The 22850-nt window shown below is 47.9% G+C and overlaps 2 protein-coding genes and 2 long non-coding RNA genes across 7 annotated transcripts; 1 reads left to right on the forward strand and 3 right to left on the reverse strand.

Moving 5' to 3' along the window:
* Window positions 1-50: 50 nt before the first annotated feature.
* Window positions 51-1158, reverse strand: LOC112847222 (uncharacterized). Its single transcript, XR_003220661.1, has 3 exons — window positions 1113-1158; window positions 488-566; window positions 51-363 (listed from the first exon to the last, which is right to left on the reverse strand). It is a non-coding gene; the product is annotated as an uncharacterized LOC112847222 (long non-coding RNA).
* Window positions 606-10528, forward strand: spred2a (sprouty related EVH1 domain containing 2a). Of its 4 annotated transcripts, XM_005461288.4 has the most exons (7): window positions 606-1267; window positions 4528-4665; window positions 6341-6515; window positions 7720-7888; window positions 7968-8032; window positions 9484-9639; window positions 9753-10528. In XM_005461288.4, the coding sequence occupies exons 3-7, from the start codon at window positions 6375-6377 to the stop codon at window positions 10443-10445; spliced, it is 1224 nt and encodes a 407-aa protein (XP_005461345.1). In that variant the 5' UTR covers window positions 606-1267; window positions 4528-4665; window positions 6341-6374; the 3' UTR covers window positions 10446-10528. The 4 variants fall into 4 exon arrangements, with proteins under 4 accessions (XP_005461345.1, XP_003456564.2, XP_019216100.1 ...); XM_003456516.5 differs by lacking the exon at window positions 4528-4665 and having other exon boundaries at window positions 607-1267; XM_019360555.2 differs by lacking the exons at window positions 606-1267; window positions 4528-4665 and adding an exon at window positions 5131-5371.
* Window positions 4811-6343, reverse strand: LOC112847220 (uncharacterized). Its single transcript, XR_003220659.1, has 2 exons — window positions 5387-6343; window positions 4811-5187 (listed from the first exon to the last, which is right to left on the reverse strand). It is a non-coding gene; the product is annotated as an uncharacterized LOC112847220 (long non-coding RNA).
* A 5598-nt stretch (window positions 10529-16126) lies between the features above and the next one.
* Window positions 16127-22223, reverse strand: LOC100707666 (ras-related protein Rab-1A). The gene is made up of 6 exons (XM_019360567.2): window positions 22031-22223; window positions 20558-20630; window positions 20345-20440; window positions 20170-20265; window positions 18700-18831; window positions 16127-17059 (listed from the first exon to the last, which is right to left on the reverse strand). The coding sequence occupies exons 1-6, from the start codon at window positions 22042-22044 to the stop codon at window positions 16862-16864; spliced, it is 609 nt and encodes a 202-aa protein (XP_019216112.1). The 5' UTR covers window positions 22045-22223; the 3' UTR covers window positions 16127-16861.
* Window positions 22224-22850: the final 627 nt, after the last annotated feature.

Below are 22850 nucleotides of genomic sequence, written 5' to 3' on the forward strand. Positions count from 1 at the left end.
TCCACACGTAAATGCAAAAACGGAGTTTTCGAAAATCTCCACCCTGGCAGAAGTTTTTAAAAATCTCCATTTTCAGTGACCGAAAACGCTGTTTATGTGTGGACGAAAGGTGCAAATGCATAGAAAAATCTGCGTTTTCAAAAATACCCCGGTACGTGTGGCCGTAGCCTCTGAGTACCCAAACTGTAGCTCCGCTTCCCCAGACGCTCTGTTATTACAGTAACCTCACAGCAGCCATGTTATTGGTCACATGATGTCATTAAAAAGGCTCCAAAAGGCTCCAGCTCAGGTGAAGCCAGCAGACAGCGAGCAGCTACAGCCGCCTGTGTCACCATTCACCTGTGAGTCAAAGAAGCCACGCCCCTAATAATAGAAACAGGTTAGTTGTAAAAACATCCTCAGGTGTAGAGGTAGAAATGATTTACAGAGACCAAACAGTTTGAGTATCAGGATTGTTTTAACATGAAGTCTATGAGGACCGACTCACTGCTGCCTCTGCTGGACGTCAGAGGAACTGCAGGTTTGGCTCTTCAGCGCTTGCTTCATTAATCAGCTCCAGATTAATCCTAATTAACACACACACAGCTGCAGTTGCACAGTTCGGCCACCTGGTGGCACTGGAGCACAGACTTCTATTAATGTGCCCACAAGCTGGAAGCAGACTGGGGCTCTTATTTTGAAGAGTAACTCAGCTTTTAAAGTGAAATATCTGCACTTAAAACAAGGAAAGAACGACTCTAACAGACCGTTAAACACATAAAACATGTAAACAATTATTATTAATATTATTAATAATAATAAATGGTGACGCCACGTGACTCTGCGGTCCTTCGGGTCTGACGTCACCCCTCCCCCGCCCCCTCCCAGTCCTCTCCGTCTGACTCTGAATCCAACATGGAGAAATGAGGAGATGGGGCTCGTCCGGGGCCATCCGCACCGACACCAGCGCTCCATTTTCGGTCACCGCATTCCAGCCCGCTCCGGTGGGGGAGGAGGAGGAGGTGACCGAGAAGGCAAAAAAGGCGGAGGTTAAGGAGGTGAAGGAGACTGGATGCGCTCCACTGACTGAGGACTGAGAGGAGGAGGAGGAGGTGTTGGGGGAGAACACTCACCGGGATTAACGCCGAGGAGGCGCGGAGGGAGCGGGGGAGGACCGGGCCGCTGCTCCTGCTGAGGAAACATGAGCACCGCGCGCGCCGCCGCGGTGGGAGCTCCTTATTACCGGAGGTGAAATGGGAAACATGAGCGAGGACACGCGCCCGGACGAGTGAGTACCCACGAGAACAAACGGGCTCATCTTCATCCTCCTCCTCAGATGGAGCTGCAGGAGCTCAGCAGCTCCATCATCACATGAGTCATCCTCAGAGGCTGCACGTGCTCAGCCTCATCTGGGCAGGCGCAGGGTGGCTCAGTGTGACTCCGAGGCCCGCTGATTTCACACGGGCGCGCGCGCGCACACACACACACACACACACACACACACACACACACACACAGGCTGATTATCAATCAGGACTCAGGCTGAAGGTGTGGGATCCTGAGCACTGAAAGTCACTGTGAGCCACCCACAGTGTGCTCAGCATCAGGGTGGTGTTTGTGTGTGTGTGTCTGGGGGGGGCCTCATATTTGATAATCTATATTTGATAGTCAGGAGTTAATAGTCTGTGCTCACAGGTGCAACACAGCACGACTCTCCTGCTCCAATTGGTCTGACTTTTGACCCTTTGGAGGGCGGAGCCAAATGTGATTGGTCCCTTTTACAGCCCTGTGATTCATTTACTGCCTTAACGCAAGTTCTGGGCTGAACCGTACAGGCAGAGAGGCTCTGCTGCCAGGTGAGGGTGGTGTCCGCCACGACGGTCCCGTCATCCAATGAGCTGCAGGTCTGAGCTTGGCGTGCTGTTTTTCATGGTTTTCGTGCTTCTCTACCTCCTGTTCCCGCCACTTGTAGCCAATCAGCATTCACCTTGCGCCCATCCCAGCTACATGCTGTTGGAGGTTTTGGACGACTGTAAACTGTCTGTTGGCCGACACCACCACAGTGCCATGAAGCAAGCATTACAGAACTGTTACCCAGCTGGCTCCGGAAAGAGCTGGAGCCAGCTGGGTAACACTGAAATTTTCAAAATAAGAGAGCCACTCATTTTCCTCTGAGACAAAAGAACAGCATAACCCTCACAGCTTTGACCAATCAGGTGCCACATCCACCCACCTGATGGAGAACAGTCAGACCCTGAATATGAAACAGAAGGCTGAAGGATGTCCGGCACTCGTATTCTGACTGTGTCTTTGCTTTCTGCTCGTTACGCCTCCTCGATCATTCACATGCTCGCAAATCCTTCATCTTGGTAGTCGTCCTACCACATAGCAGCTTTCAGTTTTATGCTAGCTGATGGAGCTGACTGGAAGGTGAAGAGTCAGTGAACGGGTTTCTCCTGGAACAAACGGGCTCTGTCTCTTTGCTCTCTTTGCTTCATTGGTGTTTAGAGCTAGCTGTAACTTCCTGTAATCACTCCAGAACCATCTGCAGTGTTTCACAGTACAAACAAACCAAATACTGCTGTTTGAACCTGACGGAGACAAACCTAGCTTGGCTCTTTGGTTTGGATCGTGCTGAGGATGTTCGGGAGGTTTGTCAGGGAAGCCAACTGGGAGCCGACACTGGGGTGAACCTGAACTTGCTGGAGAACAAGTCAGACGGACATAAACAAAAACATATAAAAGTAAAGCATCTTTCACCTTAGACAGCGCTGTCACAAAGCTCCTCGCCTGTCAAGTAATACGTGCATCCAGCCGTCACTAGGGCTGCACAATTAATCGTTAGAAAATCGCAATCTCAATTCATACTTATGTGCGATCTCATTTCCAAATGACAATGATTTAACGATCTTCCTGCTCAACAAATGACAAGGGCGGAGCCTGATACCACGTAATACCGAAGCCAGCTGGCAGGGAAAAAACAACGGAGAGCACGTGAGAGATGATGAAGCTGTGAAGGCCAAGAAAGTGACAGGAGAAAATCCGTCCCGGTCAACCACCCAAACATCAATAACGGGAACCTTATACAGCGCTTCCCCATACCCGTCGAACTCCCGCAGGCACAAAGAAATTACGGAGGCGATCACTTATCACTAGCTAAAGACATGGCTCCCATCAACACTGTGAAACGAGGGATTTAGGAAAATGATCAACACCCTAGACAAACGCTACACAGTGCCGTCACGCAACTATTTTTCAAACGTTGCACTACCTGCTCTGTACACGCAGTGTCGAGCAACGGTGGAGACGGAATTACAAGCAGCACAACATTTTGCGGCAACGACAAAATGTGAGACATTTATTGTTTTTATGTTCAGTCTCAACTGTTACAAAGTTGATGTGCAGTTAATAAGTGCAATAAATATTTATACTGGAAAAGAAAATCGTGAGAGAATCGTGATCTCAATTCTAAGCAAAAAAATCCTGATTCTCATTTTATGTAAAACCGTGCAGCCCTAGCCGTCACTGCAGTCGGCTGTTGTTGCTGAAAGCTGCTGTTATTTCACCTGGTCAGGTAGTAGCCGAGCTTGGTATGGAAACACAGCTAACCATAGCAAGTAATCAGCATCAGTGATTTAGCCTCGCACGGTGAGGGTTGAGTCTCCTCTTGCTAACCGCCTCGGCCATCATGTGTGACGTAGACGAGATGGAGTTTGAAAAAGTTGTTAATAACTTGGTAACATTAGAAAGGAAAGCTGTGATGATGATGATGATGGTGATGGAGAGAGGACAGCAGCTCTGACCATGTCCATAAAACAGGAAGTTGAGCAGGTGCAGGCGGAGTACTTTCAGATTAAAACCTCCCTGTAAGTGTTGACAGTTAACCACGTCCCACTCAGTCAGGTGTGTTATTGGTACTTCAATGAAGTCGGCCTGCGGTTCTGTTAACAGTCCGAGTGGCCCAGAGGACGAGGCTGGTAGTGGGTCTGGAGGTGTGGGTGGTGGGCGGAGTCACCTATGATGGCCCTGGTTTACCTGAAACAGGTGAAGAGTGCAGACAGGCAGCAAAGTGGTGTGCTTAAAAATGAAATAAAAAATACTCGTGTGTTACTAATGGTGACCTTTGACCTTTCTCCAGCCGTTGCTCTGAAATGCTGGCACGTGTTTGTGTCTCCTTGGAGACCCTCTGAGGTCATGACCACACAGCCTTCTTCTGACAGGACGTTTCCTGATTAGCACTCTGATGTTCGATGATCAGCGGCGTTCTCGGGGACGACAGTCGGCTCGTTTGGGTCTCATCTGGGCTACTTTTGGCTCAGTCAGTGGAAAATGTGTTTGACGGCTAACAGAAGACACGAAGGTCTGTACCTTCCTGGTTCTGGGTGGTGTAGATGTCAGCTTGATGTGCAGATGTGGGTCGCTAACAGTCGTCAGCAGAGCTCGATGTATTGATCCCCTGATAGAGTGCTGTCTTCTTGTCTGTGATGGTGTCATGCTCAAACCTCCAGTCCTGCTGTTCAGCTCTGAAACTCTTCCCCGTTTCACCAGGTTATGTGAGGGACTATTTTCTTTTATCAACTGATGCTCCAAACCAGCCAACAAAGAGCTGAAGCCTTCAGTCAGCTGTGACCTGACAGTCTGATCCAAAGTCTTTGGCACCTCGTCATGCTGCTCAACATTTAATTTGTAAGTTTGCTTACTTACAAAGTAAGAAACAGACTCATTTTTATGGTACTTTCATTTTAATGGAGACGATCAAACAAACATAAAATCATAAACATAAAATGTATCAATTGATTTACATGTTCTTTGGGTCATAGTCGTGTTTCCCTTTCTCCAAATACGACAGATCAGTGGTCTTGGTGACGGTGGTCCCCACTGTCTTCATTAACAAGCTCCTCCCACCACCTTGCTCATGATCATCCTCACCCCATCTTGCACGGTGGTTGATGTTAGCAGTGACTGCAGCTGCAGGTTAATGTCCTCACTTCCTGTGCAGAATGTGGGTATCTCTGAGTTAACCGAGGCGGCCAATCAGGTTCTGCTGCAGCACAGTGCAGTTGGTGAGAACCAGAACTGTCTTTGGGCACAGCTGGGATGGTACAGGAGGTGCAGCGGGTCATCTACCAATCAGAAGGTCGTGGGTTTGACTCCCAGCTGCTCCAGCCTGCATGTCAAAGTTTGCATCCCTGTTTGCCCCGATGCATCCTGGGAGTGATGAGAAAAAAAGCACCTGTGTGAATGAGGCTTGTAGTAAGGAAGCTCTCAGAGTGCTCAGATCGAGCGCTACGAGTGCCACAGTGACAAAGTTCAGATCAGACATCCAGCGTGTTTGTCTTTGTCTTCCTCCTGCAGGGACGCACAGAAGGACAAATACATCGTGTCAGAGAAGGTTAGTGTGACTCACTCTCACGTAGGTAACGTATGAAAGCGGAGGAAGCTCAGCGAGGATGTGGCTGCTTCCTGCAGTCAGACTGACCGATTCTGTTTAAAGGGACGGAGGCGCAGACGGCGCCGTCCCTTTAAACGGGGAAAGTGTCTGAAAATGGAGAATCAGTCAGTGAGGGACCGAAATCCAGCTCTCTGTGTGTGTGTGTGTGTGTGTGTGTGTGTGTGGGGCATGAGTCATCACTGCTTTGCCAGCAGTAACACACACACACACACACACACACACACACACACACACACACACCATCTGTTTGACAGGCAGGCTGAATCACAAAGCAGAGGAAACCTGTGTGTGTGTGTGTGTGTGTGTGTGTGTTTGTGTGTGAGTGAGAGGATGTGGTGTCGGCAGCAGCACATCTTGACATCCTGTCGTCAATGGAGACGGCTGCGACACGGTGACCGTGGAAACAGGATGTAGGAGAGATGTCAGAGTGCCAAAGCCAAGCAGGAGAGAGAGTCTTGATTTTCCTCGTTTTAATCCCGCCCTCGTGTTTATTTTATTTTATTTTTTTTATTTTTTTTGAGGGGGGGGCGTTAGCCACTGGCAGGTTTCATGCCCCGCCTCTCTGATGTTGCTCTGACTGCAGGAGTCTGTGTGTCGCTGCAGAGGGAAGGAGGCGGTCCAACACCGCTCGCATTTGCCATGTAATCAGTGTTATGCATTCTGATTGGACAGCAGTCCTGACATGAGTGTGCTCAGTCTGGTCACATGATCTCCCACCTGTGTGTCTGAGCCCAGCTGTACATTGATAAACTAATGACGGCTTTATGCTACCATCATTAATACACACACCTGTGCGAGGCGACCTGTGCTGTCAGTCCAGGACTTCATGTGCCCCACCAAACAGCAGTGCTTTGATTGGTTAAAAAACAGACCCTGAACCTTCTGAGACTTCCTGTTTCTCTGTTGCAGTGATAGCTACATAGTGCGCGTCAAAGCGGTGGTGATGACCAGAGACGAGTCGAGTGGCGGCTGGTTGGCGCAGGACGGCTGCCTGAGCAGAGTGGGCGTGTGCAGACTGCTGCCGACCGAGCTGCTGGGACGTAACATGTTCCTGATCCACGGAGAACGTCTTAAAGACAAGCAGGTGAGCCCCGAGCCTCAGCGCGCACCCTCAGCACCAGGACCTCTGAACCAGGACTCAGCTTCTGCAGAGGACAGCGTCACATGACCCTGACTCTGGAGACAAATACCGCTTACTCTGTAATTATTATTATTATTATTATTATTAATATAATGTGAGCATTCAAAGCTTCACTCTGGTATATAAGACACGCTGCAAATGTCTCAGGTTCAGTAAAATCTTTCATAGTTTCACAGGAAATTCTGATTCCATTATCAATATCACTGATTGATTCCTCGTTGGCTCCTGTTTGAGACTCGGCAGCGTATCAAAGACTTTCTGCTGTGAGTCACATGTTTGTGCATGTTGGAGGTCACAGCCCCACACACCAACACGCTCCTCTATCCTAATGACACAGTGATCGTTCTCTTAGTGTTTAGGTTTGAACACAAAGCAAAGATGGAAACCAGCACAAAGACACTTTAAAGCGGTCGTCATGGTGATTCTACTGTAGAAACATGAACAGGTAAACTGCTCATCAGTCTCTGACCTGTTGAAGTTCAGGCTCTGGCTGCTGGGCTGGAGTCTGCATACACTCAGCTTTAACATCACTCTGGGCTCTTGGCTAGCTTAGCGTTAGCATGCTGTCTGATTAGCTTAGCGTTAGCATGCTGTCTGTGCAGGTGCTCGCAAAGAGCTCAAGTTGTGTTAGCAGCATACTGCGGTTGTTTCATCATTATCTCGTCCTTTAGTCCAATAAAAATCAAAGTAGTCTCCACGTCCACGCCGCAGACCGCCCCTATTTTGCTCTGAAATCGGCTGATTGTAGCACAAGTGCAAGAACAAATAAGTGGGATTGACATGCAAGCAGACTAACAGTTCCAAGGGATTGGACTACCGTCTCAGCTGCACCTCCATCATTTGTTTCAAAAAGGTTTTCGGGAGATGAACTATGGGATATGGGAGAAATTGTTCTTTTTTAAGATTTCAGCATCTCAAAGGTTTGATGATTAGTTTGGCTTCAGTTTAAGGGAGTGATAGAAAATATTTGTGAACGTGGCCGTGGGGGTCCTTTCGTTTGAACCCAAAGTAGTTTTTTTCCATTATTAGATTCAGTCGTTGAGGTCAGAGGACTCGTTTTACGCTGTCTGTGTTTCTCGTTGTTGCCATGACGTCTTTCTCGATAACGCTGTTGTCTTCTTTTGTCCAATGTCTTTGAAACAATCAGGTGATTCTGGAGTGCTTCTTAAAGAAGGATCTGGTCTACACGAAGGCCACGCCCACTTTCCACCACTGGAATGTGGACAACAAGAAGTGTGGCCTGACTTTCCAGAGCCCGGCCGATGCCCGCGCCTTTGATCGCGGCGTGAGGAAGGCCTTGGAGGACCTAACCGAAGGTAGGCGGTGATAGCTTGAGCTCTGCCTCCATCTGCATTCACGTTGTAGCTCATCAGCTTCTCTGCCGTCTCACTGCAGGCTCGACCACGTCCTCGTCCACGCTGCAGAATGAAGCCGAGCTCGGTGACGATGATGTCTTCACGGTGAGTCACGTGACCCTCCAGTCCTTCGCTATGATGGTGGCAGGATCTGTGGAGGAGTCACTGGAGCTGGTATATTTGTTTTTGTCTGACTGCGAGGACACGCATGATGAAAATATAAAATGTTTTGCTACAATGTCACACAGGAAGTGTGATGGACGGGAAGGGGTGGGTTTCCTGCTTATGGCCAGGCACATGTCCCCATCCTGTTTGGATTAGTCACAGATACAGCATAAGCACTCTGGTGATAGTGGGAAGGAAGAACTCCAGTTTAACAGAAGGAAACCTCCGGCAGAACCAGGCTCAGAGCAGCCAAACACCCATAAACCCATCCTGCCTCCTCCAGGAGCTGAAAGGCAAACCTGCCTCGACACCGTGGACCCGAGCTCTCGAGTTCATGCAGGTATAAACGAAACAGAGGACGGCTTCCAGTCTTGCAGCTCTGTCAGTAACACACAGGTGTGAGGTGTGCATGCTTTGATTCCTGGAGCTTTCAGTTACTCTCTGCAGGTCCTGACCTTTCTGCCCCATCTGTCCATCTTCAAAGAAAGCAGCGTATTGTTTCTGCAGGATGCCAGCGCTGGAGACAATTCAGTAATCCATCAGTGAGCAGCCGGTTTACAACGCTGACCTCAGAGGAAGGAGCGTGGCTGCAGATCGTTTCAGTTCGGAACAGGAGGATGGGTGTGTTTTTAAGGAAAATAGTTCTTGGAAGGCGCTCGCAGGACAATGGACATGTAGACCAACACCAGCTGTCTCAGTGCTTCCTGTCCTACAGATGGATGGAACGCAGTTTTTCATGTCCTGCAGTGGACATGAAAAACTAGTTCATGCATTTATTACTTCCAGGCTGGACAACTGTAATTCATTATTATCAGGATGTCCTAAAAACTCCCTGAAAAGCCTTCAGTTAATCCAAAATGCTGCAGCAAGAGTCCTGACAGGGACTAGAAAGAGAGAGCAGATTTCTCCTGTTTTGGCTTCCCGTCATTGGCTTCCTGTTAAAACCAGAATTCAATCTCTGCTATCTCTACTTTCAAGATTAGGCTTCAAACTTTCCTTTTTGCTAAAGCATATAGTTAGGGCTGGACCAGGTGACCCTGAATCCTCCCTTAGTTATGCTGCAGTAGGTGTAGGCTGCCAGGGATTCCCATGATGCACTGGGTGTTTCTTCTTTACTCTGTGTGTTAACAGACCTCTGCATTGAGTCATTAAATCATGCTGTGATTTGATGATATATATATAAATAAACCTGAATTGAACTGAAGATATAAAACATGCAGAGAATGATAAGAATGAAAACGCTGTGCTCCTTTGAACTTAACCTGCTCCTGACCAGGTGATGTGTTACTATGCTACAGTTACTATGGTGATTCAGGAAACTTTCCCTCGTAACACTAATCAGGCTGCATAGCGCCCCCTCTGGAAACACCGTTTCTCCTTTTCTCCTCCAGACTGCCACCGACAGCTCGTCCAACTCGTCCCAGAAGAGAGAGCCAGCAATGCACGCGCTCACCCCGCCCACATTTTGTGAACCCCGCCGTCACCACTGCATCCTGGGACATTTGTATGAGCAGCATCGGCCCACTGAGCGCTACTTCCTGGACCAGGTGAGTCTTGTTTCTAATTGGTCAGAATGATAAAGCGACTGTTCTGCTGATGTGACAGACAAACACCGTTTTATCCCACGCCGCCTTTAAACATGCTCCACCTCCTCTTGCAGGCGGTGCATATGTTTCCTCGTCACGTCAGCTTCCAGTTGGAGGACGAGGAGGTCGTACGCATCAACCCCCGTGAGCGGACCTGGCTCACCGGCTACGAGGACTACCGCCACGCCAACTCCTCACGTGACAAACTCGCCCAGCTCCACAACCCGGACACCTGCGTGCACTTTACCAAGAGCGAGCCGGCCAAACGCGACTACGCCTACCCATACCCCCTGAGCTGCGACACGCAGCGAGGCTGCGACGGAAAACCCAGCTGCCTGGAGATGGGCGGTGGCCACAGGGCGGTGCTGACGGTGCAGCCGCGAGTCCCGGAGCTCAAAGGCAAACTGCGGAAGGAAGATGGGGAGCGCTCGCGCTGTGTTTACTGTCAGGACATGTTCAACCAAGAGGACAACGGGCGGGGCCGCTGCCACGAGGCGCCCGACCCCATTCAGACGTGCATCCGGCGCGTGAGCTTCATGTGGTGCGCGGACAGCCTTCTGTACCACTGCATGTCCGATCCAGAGGGGGATTACTCGGACCCGTGCTCCTGCGACACCACCGATGAGCGTTTCTGCCTGCGCTGGACGGCGCTGGTGGGCCTGTCGCTGCTGGCTCCCTGCATGTGCTGCTATGCCCCCCTCAGGGCGTGCTACCGCTGCGGCGTGGCCTGCCGCTGCTGCGGCGGGAAACACAAAGCTGTGGGCTAAGGCGTTGGAGGCCCCGCCGCTGCCACAGTGACAGCTAGGACTCGCAGCAGGAAGCGGGGAGAAGGAGGTCCCTGCGATTTCTACGTTGTTGTCGTTTTGTCGTCGTCGGTCTTCATAACTCCAGCTGCATCTCGACGTCCAGAAGCTTCTGTATAAGAGTCTTACATGATCAGTACTTTTACACAGATGTCTGCACGTTATATTTTTACACTCATGTGTCCTAAAGCCCGGATGCGTGGGTGTGTCTGTCTGTATGAATGTTGCTGTAGCGCTCACCCACACGCTGCACCACCCGTCACAAAGTCGCTGCTGTGAAGAAAAAACGCTTTTTTCTGTTCGCCACCAGAAAAATCATGTTAATCAGCGCATCAGCGAACATGGTGCTCCTGATGCTGAGCTGACCGAACCTTAGCTCAAAGCTAAGGGGTCAGAGGTCGAGCCCCTTTTGTCTGAAGCTGTTAGCTGATGTCTGTCGGGTAAACCTCTGCAGCAGGGGTGGGAGCCTGTTTCATGTGAAGTTCTCTGAGGGTCATAGTGTCAACACAAACCAAAGAGAGACCAACAAAAGTCCACAGCTGCTGTGTTACTAAGACTCATGAGGTTTCAGCTTTGTGACGGTTAACGCACTCACCATAAAACGTGCACGCGTCATATTCTCGCCGTCCGTCTGTGGTCGTGTGAAAGCCGCTCGTTGAGCTCCCAAACTCCAACGAAGAGCGTTCATGTTGAGTCGAGAGCGCATTTGTTCTCGCAGCTCGTCATTTTTCAAGCTGTAATGGCGCTCGACATCGACTCGCTCGCCTTTCACTTCAAAGAAAACGTCATTAGTCCATTTCCTGGACTACGCAGCGTCCACCTTCGTTTTCTTGACAGCTGCCACGACTCTTCATCATCTGCCGATCCTGTGATGGCGTACATCACCTGATTTTGACTCGGACATACGCAGCCGTGTGTTTCATCTCTTGACTGTCGATATGTTTGATTCATTCGTGCGTATGTAAAATATAAACATTTCATTGCTTTGGTCTCGCCGGCCGTATACGACCCGGAGGCCGGAGGTTGCCCACCCCCTGCTCTAGTGTATTTCCTAGTCCACAGCGAGCCAATCAGCACTGTTCTTCACTCTCATTGGTTGTTACTGAAGCTGCTTCAACAGAGTAGAGCAGAGTTTGTTCCTGAGTTTGATCATTTTGATGGTGCAACGTGTTTCACTGTGCTGGGAGCTCTGGTTTCTGATCTTCACAGCGGGTATTTAACTGGTTTCAGTTTAACTGGAGCAGGTAACCCAGCAGGTCTGACCAGTGTGATGATGACCATTTCTAGAGACAGAATGATGATGAGTGAAGCACTTCTTCAGTCCTGCACTGCAAAAACTCAAAATCTTACCAAGAGTATTTGTCTTATTTCTAGTCACAATTATCTCATTATACTTAAAATAAGACAGAATCAGCTAAAGAGCAACATTTCAGTAAGCTAAAGGAACTTGTTTCAAGCTAAAATATCTTGTATTAAGTAAAAAAAATCTGCCAATGAAACAAGTGAAAATTGTCGTTTTTTTCTAGTTTTAAGATTTACTGTCTTGAAATAAGTTCCTTTAGCTTACTGAAATGTTGCCCTTTAGCTGATTCTGTCTTATTTTAAGTGTAATGAGATAATTGTGACTAGAAATAAGACAAATACTCTTGGTAAGATTTTGAGTTTTTGCAGTGTGATCACACCTGATGAGTTTCCTTTAATCACAAATGTAGGATCCGATGCGCTCGGGTGCGGTCCGTGTGCAGTCTGTGGTCCGGGAACGCCCCCACGGACACCCAGGCACTGTCAGTGGGGGTGTTCATGCTGCATGCTGCAGGTGATGGCAGCTCGCTTTAAAAACCTTCCAGATGCATCGAAGGTCCTGGATCACAGGAAGCTCTGCGTCGAGCAGCAGACGAGGACACTGCGCTGAACACAACAGCTGGTCTGAAGTTTAGTGACGCGGGCGTGCCGCTCGATGTTAGAAGAAAAGATTTCAATCTGAACAAGTAACGAATCATTGAGATCATCCGCTGGCGCTCTACTATTCAGAACATCTGGAACGATGTGGTTTCTCTCCAAAAGCTCTCGACTATTAAAACTGTCTCAGAATAATGTTTAAACGCAGCTAAAAGATGATCCTGGTGTCACATGTCGGTACAAAGACGACCCTTCATATCCCCTAACCTGTTTTACCTTTAGCAGCCGCCCAGTGATGGCACAGGCCTAGAAACTACCCACAATGCACTTTTTTAAATTCCCATCCCCCGAGACGCTTTGTTGGCTCTTTGCATGGGTCACGTTGGCCCCTCCCACACGCTCTCTTACCGTCTGCTGACATCATGACCCGGTGATGTCCACCAGGCTCTCATGTCAGTAACGATTTATGGCTGACGTCAGAATCTAAATGGTGCCACCTGTAGGCTGAGAGCAGTAATTACAGTCTCGTGATGTTGGCCAGTAATAAATATGAACAGCAGGTGTGAAACAGTAAAAGTCTATTTTATAAAACTGAAATGACCTGTAATATAAACGATTTCATTATGAGCTTCATTTTTATAGAAGACGTGTAGCTGTCGTCCGTGACGTGAAACATACGATCCCACGCCGCCGCCGGTCAGGAGGATCGCCCGTCTGTCCGACCTGCGTCTCAGCTGACGTGTTCCTCGTGTGTTTTCCTGTTTGTGGCGAGGAAGGTGAACTGAAAGCAGTGTCTTTGTTTGTTAAAGGAAAGTGCCTGAAGCCTCCTCTTCATCCTGTGCTGATGTACGTTTCACTCAATCATGTGTAAAGAATATAAGGTGAATTCATAAGTTTGTCTTTTTATATATAATTCACATTTGTACCTATGTAAAAAAACAAAAACACAAAAAGATTCTTTATAAATCTATGTATCAGGTGTATGATGTACATTTTCAGTTCTATTTTTTTATTGTTTCTATTATGTGAGCGAGCCGAGGAGATGAATAAACACAAATGTCATCTGGAAATGAAAGGAAACCACTCGGATGGTCACTCTGTGTGTCTGCGCTCTGTGTCGGTCAGGTTGTGGGAGTGGCCTAAAGCATCAGCCTGTGTGTGAGCACGCTGTGAGCGGACAAGTCCCCAAAAATCATTCCGTACAGTTTCTCTGGGAACATTGTTTCCATGTGTGTGCAAACGTCTTTCCTTTATGAAATATGAAAAACTTCCCACCTGACCATGTGAGATGTGCAGTAAAAATTCCTTTTAGCAGGAATAATGAAAGGCTTCGGCTCCCCTCCGTCATCAGTTTTACACAAAAACATCAATTAAAAAATCCTGCTCCTGCAGCTGTTTCCTTCCTGTAGCTGTTGCTTAGGAGTGGAGCTCAGCTGAAGACACGTTTGAAGTTCCTGAAATATTCGGATGGACCAAATCCATGTCAGGTTCATTGGAAAGGCTCGGCTTTGTGAAATGATTAAATTTAAAGCAACTTTAAATTAAAGTAAGTTTAAAGTAAGCTAAAGTAAGTTGGGTACTTTAGCATCTAGCTAGCCTTGCAGAAGAGGAGCGAGCATAAAGGGACTAACATGTGGCAGGTAATTTGAAATGTGGCGTTTCTATGAGCTCAACAAACATCAGCAAACACACAAACTGTGTGTGCAGTTTGTCTCAGTGTGTTGCAGCTAAAGGTCCAGCTGCTGTATTTCACGGGGAGAGAACAGACAGAGAGCTAAGTTCACTCAGAGATGGAGAAAGATAAGAAAGAAGGAGAGGAAGAGGAGGGTTAAAGGAAGGATGCTCATTTAAAGCTCACATGGAAGTCCTCGTGTTTCTAAATCTGTACAAGTCACATTATGCTTGTTCATAAACCTGCTGCTAAACAAACTGAGGCAGAGTAACTATGTTATTTAAAGGCTGCAGGTTAGTGCAGGATAAACAGGTGAGCTGTGGGTTCATGGTCAGAGTTAGCTTACATCCAGTGGAGCAGAGACTCGTTGACTGAATTCATACCAACTCTATAGTGTCTAATATAAAGACAGCACAAACAGTGTTAATATAAATATTTGTATTTTCCTTCTTTTTCTTCTGATTCAAGCTGAGTATAATTAGAATTTAAAAAAATCTAAAGTTTGTATTTCCATCTACTGATATTTTACTTAAGGCTCAGTTTTAGCTTTGGACAAAAGTAAAAACCTCCAAAGTTCTGCTGTTTACTTTCTCAGTCTGAGTAGATTTCAGAGCCTGTACTTTTTTACTTTTACTTGAGTAAAGAAGTTGAATCAGTACTTTTACTGGAGGATTTTCTAACAGTAGTATCTGTACGTCTACGTAAGTACAGGATGCCTGTACTTTTGCCAACCCTGCAGTAGTGTGAACAGCTCTAAGACTGATTATTCAAGAATATTTGTAGTTCATCCAAATATCATTTTAGTTTTACTTCTTTACAGAAGCCAGGTTTAAGTAAAAGTTCATTAGTCCTCAGCTGAGGAAACTCAGTTACCATGGCAACCCCACCTGCTCTCTGACTCCTCCCCTCCTGCTGCACCTGAACCAGCTGACTGACCCTCAGAGTTGGCAGAAGATTTTAAAATTTCTGAAATCACAGCTGATCGTTTCTAATCATCCAGTCGATGATATACGAGGACTGATCAGTGATTGGTTATCAGCTCAGGATCATCACTGTCATTACCTGAGGCTGAGTGCTCACCGGGATCACCTGGTCCTGGTTGTCGTGTCTTCCTCTTGTTGTGGATTTTGTATTTTTTGTGTTTGACATAATCAGAGACAGGAAGTGACACAAAATTCAAAACCTTCAACAAGAGTGTAATAAAAGTCCAGAAACAGGACAAATAGTGAGAGCTGAGGTACGGAGGTCTGAGAGTGCCACAGCAGCTTTTAGAGCTCAGAGTTTAAAGGTCTTTGTGGAGGAAGATTACTTTCTATATTCCGTCTTTAAGAAAAACTTAAAAAGCAGAAAGAGTTTTTACTTTGCCGTAACTTAAATGTTTTCGCCGTCTTGCAGCAGTTTGGCTGTGGGGACGTGCGGCGCAGGAGGGAACCTGCAGCAGCACCTGGCTGTGCTCCTCCTCACGTCCCCCAGTGTTCGTACACGCACACTCCTCTGTAGAGGTTTGGGGCATTGAGCGCCCGTCCTGTTGGAGGCGCTGTCGTCTCGCTCAGTGCTCGTACGCTAAGGTTTGCCGCATGTTCTTCTGACTCTGCGACTCGTGCTACACCGGAGGTACTTCTTGCCAGACATTTTATGAACAGGAAACATTGTTAAAGCACAGAGTGTGACACTTTATTTTGACAGGAACTTCCTGTTTATGACCCTTTAATAAAAACAGTAGTTTATATGAGACGTTTATGTTGTTTAGTGTAACACTGAGGCCCGCGGGAGCGCGCGCACGATACGTACCTGTGGTTTCTGACACTCTGGCTGACTTCAGACCCTCGCAGAGGGAGCTTCTTGAGATCTGATTGGTAACCAGGTGGTACCCTCTAGCCTGCTCCAGTACAGGTCACGTGTGCAGCACCAGTTACCATGGCAATGTTGAATGACATTAAGGTGGTTTTACCTTCATTTGTTTCTGGTTTAAGCGGCCTGAAACCGTGCAGGTGTGCCTAATAAAGTGAGCGCTGGGCGTGCCGAGGTGTGAGCTCTGACAGGAAGTAAAGAAAGACAGCAGGAGCACGAGCAGTTATCAAAGATCTCCTTCATGGTTTAATATTTGAATTTGTGCCACAAAAACGTCACGTCCGCAGCCACAAATCACGTGCTGAGATTTCTACGTGCAGCGCGTCGCCGCCGCTGCTCTACTCTGCAGATCATACATGTATGTATAAATATGTACAGTTTGGAGCTTCTTCTTCAGCAGGGCTCTTCTCCGGGCGTGGTTGTGCTGTAGGTGGAGAAACATGGGCGGAGGAACCTGTCCAGATGCAGCACATGCTTATGGGCGCGCACAGGAATGTTACTTGGGGGGGGGGGGGGGGGGTCTCCGCCAACAACACGAGAGCGCCGAAGGCAAGAATGTGACGGGGGTCTGCGGCCTGAAGGCACGGCGTTTTCAGGGCGGCCCTGTGAAGTTGGATCAGTGGGGGCGGGGCATGCATGACGCTGGTTTAAGCATGTGCTTCACTGGACGGGCCGAATAACTCGAGCTGTGAGAGGAGATGGGGGCGGGGCTTCACTGTTAAAAATGGGACACGTCGCTTTACTTTTAGGAAATTAGAAGAAAGCCCGGTGTGAGTGGGGGCGAGGGCGGGGTCTTTGACAAAGGGCGGGGCCTGGTGGAGCTGCACACACAATTACAAACCACTCAGTATCTCTCTCACTCGTGCTCTCTCATTCTCTCTCTCTCTGTGGTTGCCATGGTTACATCAAGACTCGGGGTCGGGGGAGGGGCGGGTTCGGCGTGTGACGGTTTCGGGCCTCAGCAGCAGCCCCCAGACGAGGTGTTGACTGGCTTGCTCTGGATCTTGACGTTGGACTTCTCGGCGGCGCCGGCTGTGGCGCCCGGGCCCATCCGCTTCTTGATCTCAGCCGCCATGGTCATGAAGGCCTGCTCCACGTTGGTGGCGCTCTTGGCGCTCGTCTCCAAGAAGGGGATCCCCAGGTTATCTGCAAACTCCTGCAGAGGGAGGAGGGGCACACTGTGAGTGGATCGCTTCACCATCAAACACGTTCATTTTGTCAGCGTCACATTAAAACCTCATAAACACAGAACGTTCATGTTCAGCCTGAAAGCTGCAGTTCCTCTGACGTCCAGCAGAGGCTCCAGCAGTGACTCAGACCCCATTTGTCCTTCGCACAGCTGGAACACGGGTTAACACGGCTTTTAAACTGACGCGTTCTCACTGCTCCTTCTAAGGAAGTTGCAAAACCCACACACAGTTCAATTCATCACACAGATTCATGAGTCGCAGGTGTAGAGCTCAGCAGCCACGAGTGCAAACACGGTGGGAACACCGAGAGCTGAAGTGGGTCACTCTCATGCTGCAGAGCCGTTTACGGGTGCAGGCGCCGTTGTTTGTGTGTTTGGACCAAAGCTATACTTGATCCTGTTTCTTTGCCAATTATAAAACAGATGAATCGTCTGGTTCCTGCAGTAAGTCATCTGCTGCCAGTTCAGCATTTCCACAGCTATCTTTGTGTTTACGGAGGGACGAAACGGTAAAAACGGTGTTTTCTATGGACGGCGGTCGAGAGCGCTCGCTGCTTTCAAGCAAAAACCCAAAAAAACTCCACGCTTTCCTATTGGTGGAAAAATAAAAACCAATTTAAAAAAATGATATAGCAACATGGCGTTTGGTTGTTTAGGAAGACGGGGAAGTTTTAGGAGTGACAGCGACGAGAAGGAGCGAGCGAAAGAGAGAGTTTTAAGATGTGAGAGATTTGGCGTGTTTGGAGTGTGTAGTTAGTGGATAGTTTTGTTGTGTGTCAGAACAATGAGGCGACTGCTGAATGTCACCTTCAGGCCTGCAGGTATCAGGCTGTGATGTTCTCCTTTATCTTATAACGGACAGAAATCATTTGTGTGGCATCTTATTTGATGCGGAACAGCTGATCGTTCTGTAAATAGTTTGAAATGGTTATAAAAAAAACGCCTTGGCTGCATTTTTAGTTAAATAGCTACATATAACTTTGTTGTTTACAAAACTTGTGTATGGGTTTTAAAATTTACGATTTCTATTTGTATTTAAAGTTATGAAAATGATTAATGTTTGTGGTTGTTACAGTAAAATATAACTTTTTTCTGCTCTGATTTAGATCAGTTGTGCTAACCCAGTGTGTCCAAATGAAACAGTAAATTCAAACATGCGAGTTTGTGCTGAAAACAATGACACCAAACAAGGTGAACACTTTAAAATAGTGAAACGTAGAGGTCAAAGAGGTCAAATCCAAAGTAGTGACAAACGGCCGAGTTTACCCGGAGGGCTAACGTGTGTCACGTGTGTGGAGTGTAACCAGCGAAGTGTTTTTTTCTCCCTCACGCGCCGCCTTTGACATAAATATCATTCCATAATCTTCATCATCAGAGGTCAAAGGTGGAGGAACTCTCAGCACAGGCCTGATGGCACAGCGAGTGTCAGCACAGCAGCTTCCTCCTCCTGTGCTGACTCTGTGTCCGCGTCCACTCATGTCTTCTGCTTCCTGACACGTGGCGGCGGCGTGCTGACGGCTGACCCCAGAACAGTCTCTTCTATCCTAACTGACCTACGGCTGCCGAATGTTTCTGTCGGCCACTGATGGAGGACTGTGACCTCTTACCTTAGCTGTGGTGTAGTCCACGACCTTCTTCGTTGTGAGGTCACACTTGTTGCCTACTAGCAGCTTGTTGACGTTCTCGCTGGCGTAGCGGTCGATCTCCTGTAGCCACTGTTTGACGTTGTTGAAGGACTCCTGAGGACAGAGAGACGGTGAACACAGAGCTTTTCACACCACCAACAGCCACCTGCAGGGGGCGGTGTTTAGTCCACTCATTTCACAGTATCACACACGATTATGCCAAATACCCAACAGACCGGCCCTCCCTGTCCCCACCTCACTTCCTGCGTGTGTTCAGAGTGCGTGGATGCTTCGAGCTCCTGTATGTACGGTGCAGGCCACAACAGAAACCTATCCTCCTCCTGCCTGCACACCTTTGTGAATCTGTGTGTCTGACATTAAACAGGAAGTTTAACGTCCCGCATGATGGGAGACGTCCAATAGAACAGAAACACGTCAGGTCCGCTGCTCGCTCAGCGAGGCTGCTGCAGGGCGTGTTCCTGTGTCTGTATTGTGTGTCTGAACTTGTCGGGCTGGTTTTCTCGCCGCTCTTCAGTCGTTGTGTTTGAGCTGCGAGCGAGGCTGAACATGTACTAGCCAGCGAACACGTGACGGAAGGGTCTGAAGACTGAACTTTCAGAATAAGAGCATTGGCCATTTTCCACTACTGAACAGATGAAATTAACAAAAATAATAAATATAAAGACAAGTGAGCAGGAAAAGCAAAAATGACATAAAACATCGAGATCCTGGCCCTCACAGTTAGCTTCTGAACAAGGAACTAAAAGGCTTTTATTTTGGTAAGCTGGACACGTGAGAAGCAGCTCATCCCTCCTTCAGGGTGCAGGGACACAAAGAAAGAGAGACGAGGACCCCACCCTGCTCATCAATGACTGACTGGACCTGTTGGAGAACTTTGTGCTCACAGACGTCTGTCGCTGAAACCATCAGCAGCTTATGGAAATACGCTGCTGATGGGCACTTCCTGGATCTGAGCAGATGTTATGGGTCAGAATCGAACTGTTTGCCTTTTGTATTTCCTTCATCAGCACCGCTAGTTGAGCTTCTGTTATTACCACTGAGCCTTAAGACTGTTCTTATCAACCGTCCATCATCTTCTGAGACATCCTTCAGGTTCACATTCACGGCTACAGCCTGCTGTCACTTAACTTAACGAGCATGTGTTTGGACTGCGGGAGGGAGCCGGAGAACAAACACCGAATCCATGCAGGAAGAACCAGCCGGCCGCCGGATTCACAGATTCACGGATTCCTTCCTGTTGTGAGGCGGCGGTGTTGACTGCCGCAGATTAATACGTAGTTCTTATAACTGTGTATCACTTTGAAGTGAGTGAGTGAATGCTGAGTTTTAGGACTGCTGTCAGGTACCGACACCAGGAGCAGCTGTCCATCAGCCACGCTGAGCCCTGCTGTACACCACACACGTCACGCTTTGAGCGCCGTCAGCACTCACCTGGTCCGTCACATCGTAAACCACAATGATGCCGTGAGCTCCTCTGTAGTAACTGGACGTGATGGTGCGAAAGCGCTCCTGACCCGCCGTGTCCCACTGAGGAGGAAAAGCAAGAGCGTCAGTCCAGTCAGAGCAGAGTGACATCATCACCGTGTGTGACCAATTGTGTGCTTACAATCTGCAGCTTTATGGTCTTCCCGTCCAGCTCGATAGTCCTGATCTTGAAATCCACGCCAATGGTGCTGATGTAGCTCTCTGTGTACGTGTCATCCTGGACACACACACACACACACACACACACACACACACACACACACACACACAGGTGAGTCGGCGCTACAAAATGACCTGCAGGTTACCATGACAACATTGTGTAAGAAACACTCACTGCAAACCGGAGCAGGAGACACGACTTTCCGACCCCCGAGTCCCCGATCAGGAGCAGTTTGAATAAATAGTCACTGTGAAGACAGAAAACATCATCATTACATCACACACGGGCAGCCAATCAGCACAGAGTTAGACCACCAACAGGAAATCACAAGAAACTCCTGACAAGATTTCAATAAATAACTAATATCAAACTAATCAATAACAGTAACAGTAGCTGCTGCAGGCCTTTATGAGTGTGTGTTTGATGTGCATGCTCCTTTAAAGAGAACAAGTACAACAACACACAGCTGCTTCCGTGCTGCACTTTTACTGTGGGCGGGGCTTCGCTCACACACACACACACAAAAGCAGGTGAGGCAAGATAAGGTGTTGCTCAGGACTAACAGGTGTTTTTACCTGCAGACGCTTTACTGACACAGTTTGGAAGAACGAGTCTGAACAGACTTTGTTCAATTAATGATAACGAGTCAGATGTTGACTTTGATTAAAAACAAGCAGTGACATCATAATCAGTCATCAACACTAATACTCATGTTATTCTGTTAATCTCCCATTATTACTACATTACCTGCTGTAACACAGAATACTTCATTGTTCTGTTTTGACTTTATTTGTTACTCAAATATTTGATGTGCTGACAGCAGAAGTCTGTTATTAAGTTATAAGCTCGTATAAATACTCAGAAGCAACAATGATGATGATGTTTCAGCTGCTGTAACACAGGATGAATGAAGCCTGTGTGTGTGTGTCCTGTACCTCACACACACGAACACAGCAGGAACGTTCAAACTCCTGTTCATACTTTAAGTAAACAGGTTTTGTGTGTGATAATATTCAGCAGCACTTTTACTTGAGTAAACGATCAGAGTACTGTGGATTCTGGTTAAAGTACACTGTGGGGGCGACTGGTCTAAACGCCCGATTGGTTAATCGATTATCTGATGGATCAGCTGTTCGTTGGTGTCAACTGCAGTGAAGTAACACATATTACCCAATAACGCGCAGACTTCCTGTTTGCGGCGCATACGTCACACCCAGCCCGGTTCGGTTCGGGTTCACTGGCGGAGCTGAAACCCGAACCCCGGGCCTGACACTGGAAACGAACCGAGTGAGCCGAGTCTGTGTGTCAATAACACACCCTGACCGTTAAGCTACGTAGCTGTTGTTAGCATGCTAGCTGCTAGCGTCTCTGACAAACTGTTAGCGAAATCGAAAAATCCGCCGGTTCAGGCGCACGGCGCTCGGAGAACCGTGCCGTTAGGCGGCCCTTTGGTGTTATATCTGAGCGCTGTCACTCGGTCTACGCTGCGTTCACAGCCCGTTAACGGAACAGAGAGACAAAGCAGCGGACGGTCATCTTCAGTCCGCCCGGCTAGCTGCGCTTTCATTAGCTTAGCTTAGCATAGCTCCTCGGCTAATCTTCCAACTCCGCCGGAGCCGTCACAGCCGACATCAAACTGACACTTACTATTCGGGATTCATCGTTGACTACAGGCTCAGAACCGTCACTGCGGTGGATTCAGCTGGAGGTCGTCGCGGATTAATCTGTAACTGGCCTCGTAGGGAAGAAAAAACACCGTTTTTTTCTGATGGAGTGGCTAAACTGCCCGTCGCAGCCAGAACAGCATAATCGAATCAAATATGGCTGTCTCACTACCTACCCGGAAACGCCGCAGATTGGAATCATGGGTAGTGTAGTTCTGTGAAGATGGGCGTTTACACGTCGTCAAGACACCAAACAAGATGACGTGTTATACTTAAAAGGTATAAATATATTTTTTTAACGTGTGCTGTTATATTATATATTATTATACGGGCAGTTTTTGCCAGGTTGATGTGTGATACATTAGATCTTTAGACGACCCAGAACTGGTGATGAGTGGTGAGACAAGCATGAGGATTTTGGGTGTACAGTTTCCCTCTGAGTGAAGAGCTCTGTAAACATGTAAAAAGTACATTTCTTGTTAGTTATTAGTTCATTCAGATTATGTTTGTCTGTATCAGGATGACCAACTTAATGTTCCCAGGGGCCACATTAGACGGGGCTGATGTGGAGAGGCACAGTAAAAAGCTGAACTCAGTTCTGCTCAATATTCTTTTAATCTGTTAAAGTGCTGCGGGATAGTGACACTGATATTTTATAACTATGTAATTACCATTTCTCAAAACAAAACAATAAAGTTCGCAAAATTTCAGACTTAACTTGAACTGAAGTGTTTCTGTTCTTTTTCTTGTTCAGTGAGAGAAATCTCACCCTGATAAACTGCATTAAAGTCAGCTTCACTGTC

The sequence above is a fragment of the Oreochromis niloticus genome, linkage group LG6 (assembly GCF_001858045.2).
Source record: "Oreochromis niloticus isolate F11D_XX linkage group LG6, O_niloticus_UMD_NMBU, whole genome shotgun sequence".
Lineage (NCBI taxonomy): Eukaryota > Metazoa > Chordata > Actinopteri > Cichliformes > Cichlidae > Oreochromis > Oreochromis niloticus.

Excerpts from the sequence above, each read along its gene's own strand:
- LOC100707666 (XM_019360567.2), bottom strand. Across the intron at positions 20,266-20,344 it reads AGACCATAAAGCTGCAGATT|TGGGACACGGCGGGTCAGGA; the intron begins GTAAGCACACAA and ends TTTCCTCCTCAG. Across the intron at positions 17,060-18,699 it reads TGGACTACACCACAGCTAAG|GAGTTTGCAGATAACCTGGG; the intron begins GTAAGAGGTCAC and ends CTCCCTCTGCAG.
- spred2a (XM_019360555.2), top strand. The coding sequence starts at position 5,151 with ATGTCAAAGTTTGCATCCCTGTTTGCCCCGATGCATCCTGGGAGTGAT. Across the intron at positions 5,372-6,340 it reads AATACATCGTGTCAGAGAAG|TGATAGCTACATAGTGCGCG; the intron begins GTTAGTGTGACT and ends TCTCTGTTGCAG. Across the intron at positions 7,889-7,967 it reads CTTGGAGGACCTAACCGAAG|GCTCGACCACGTCCTCGTCC; the intron begins GTAGGCGGTGAT and ends GTCTCACTGCAG.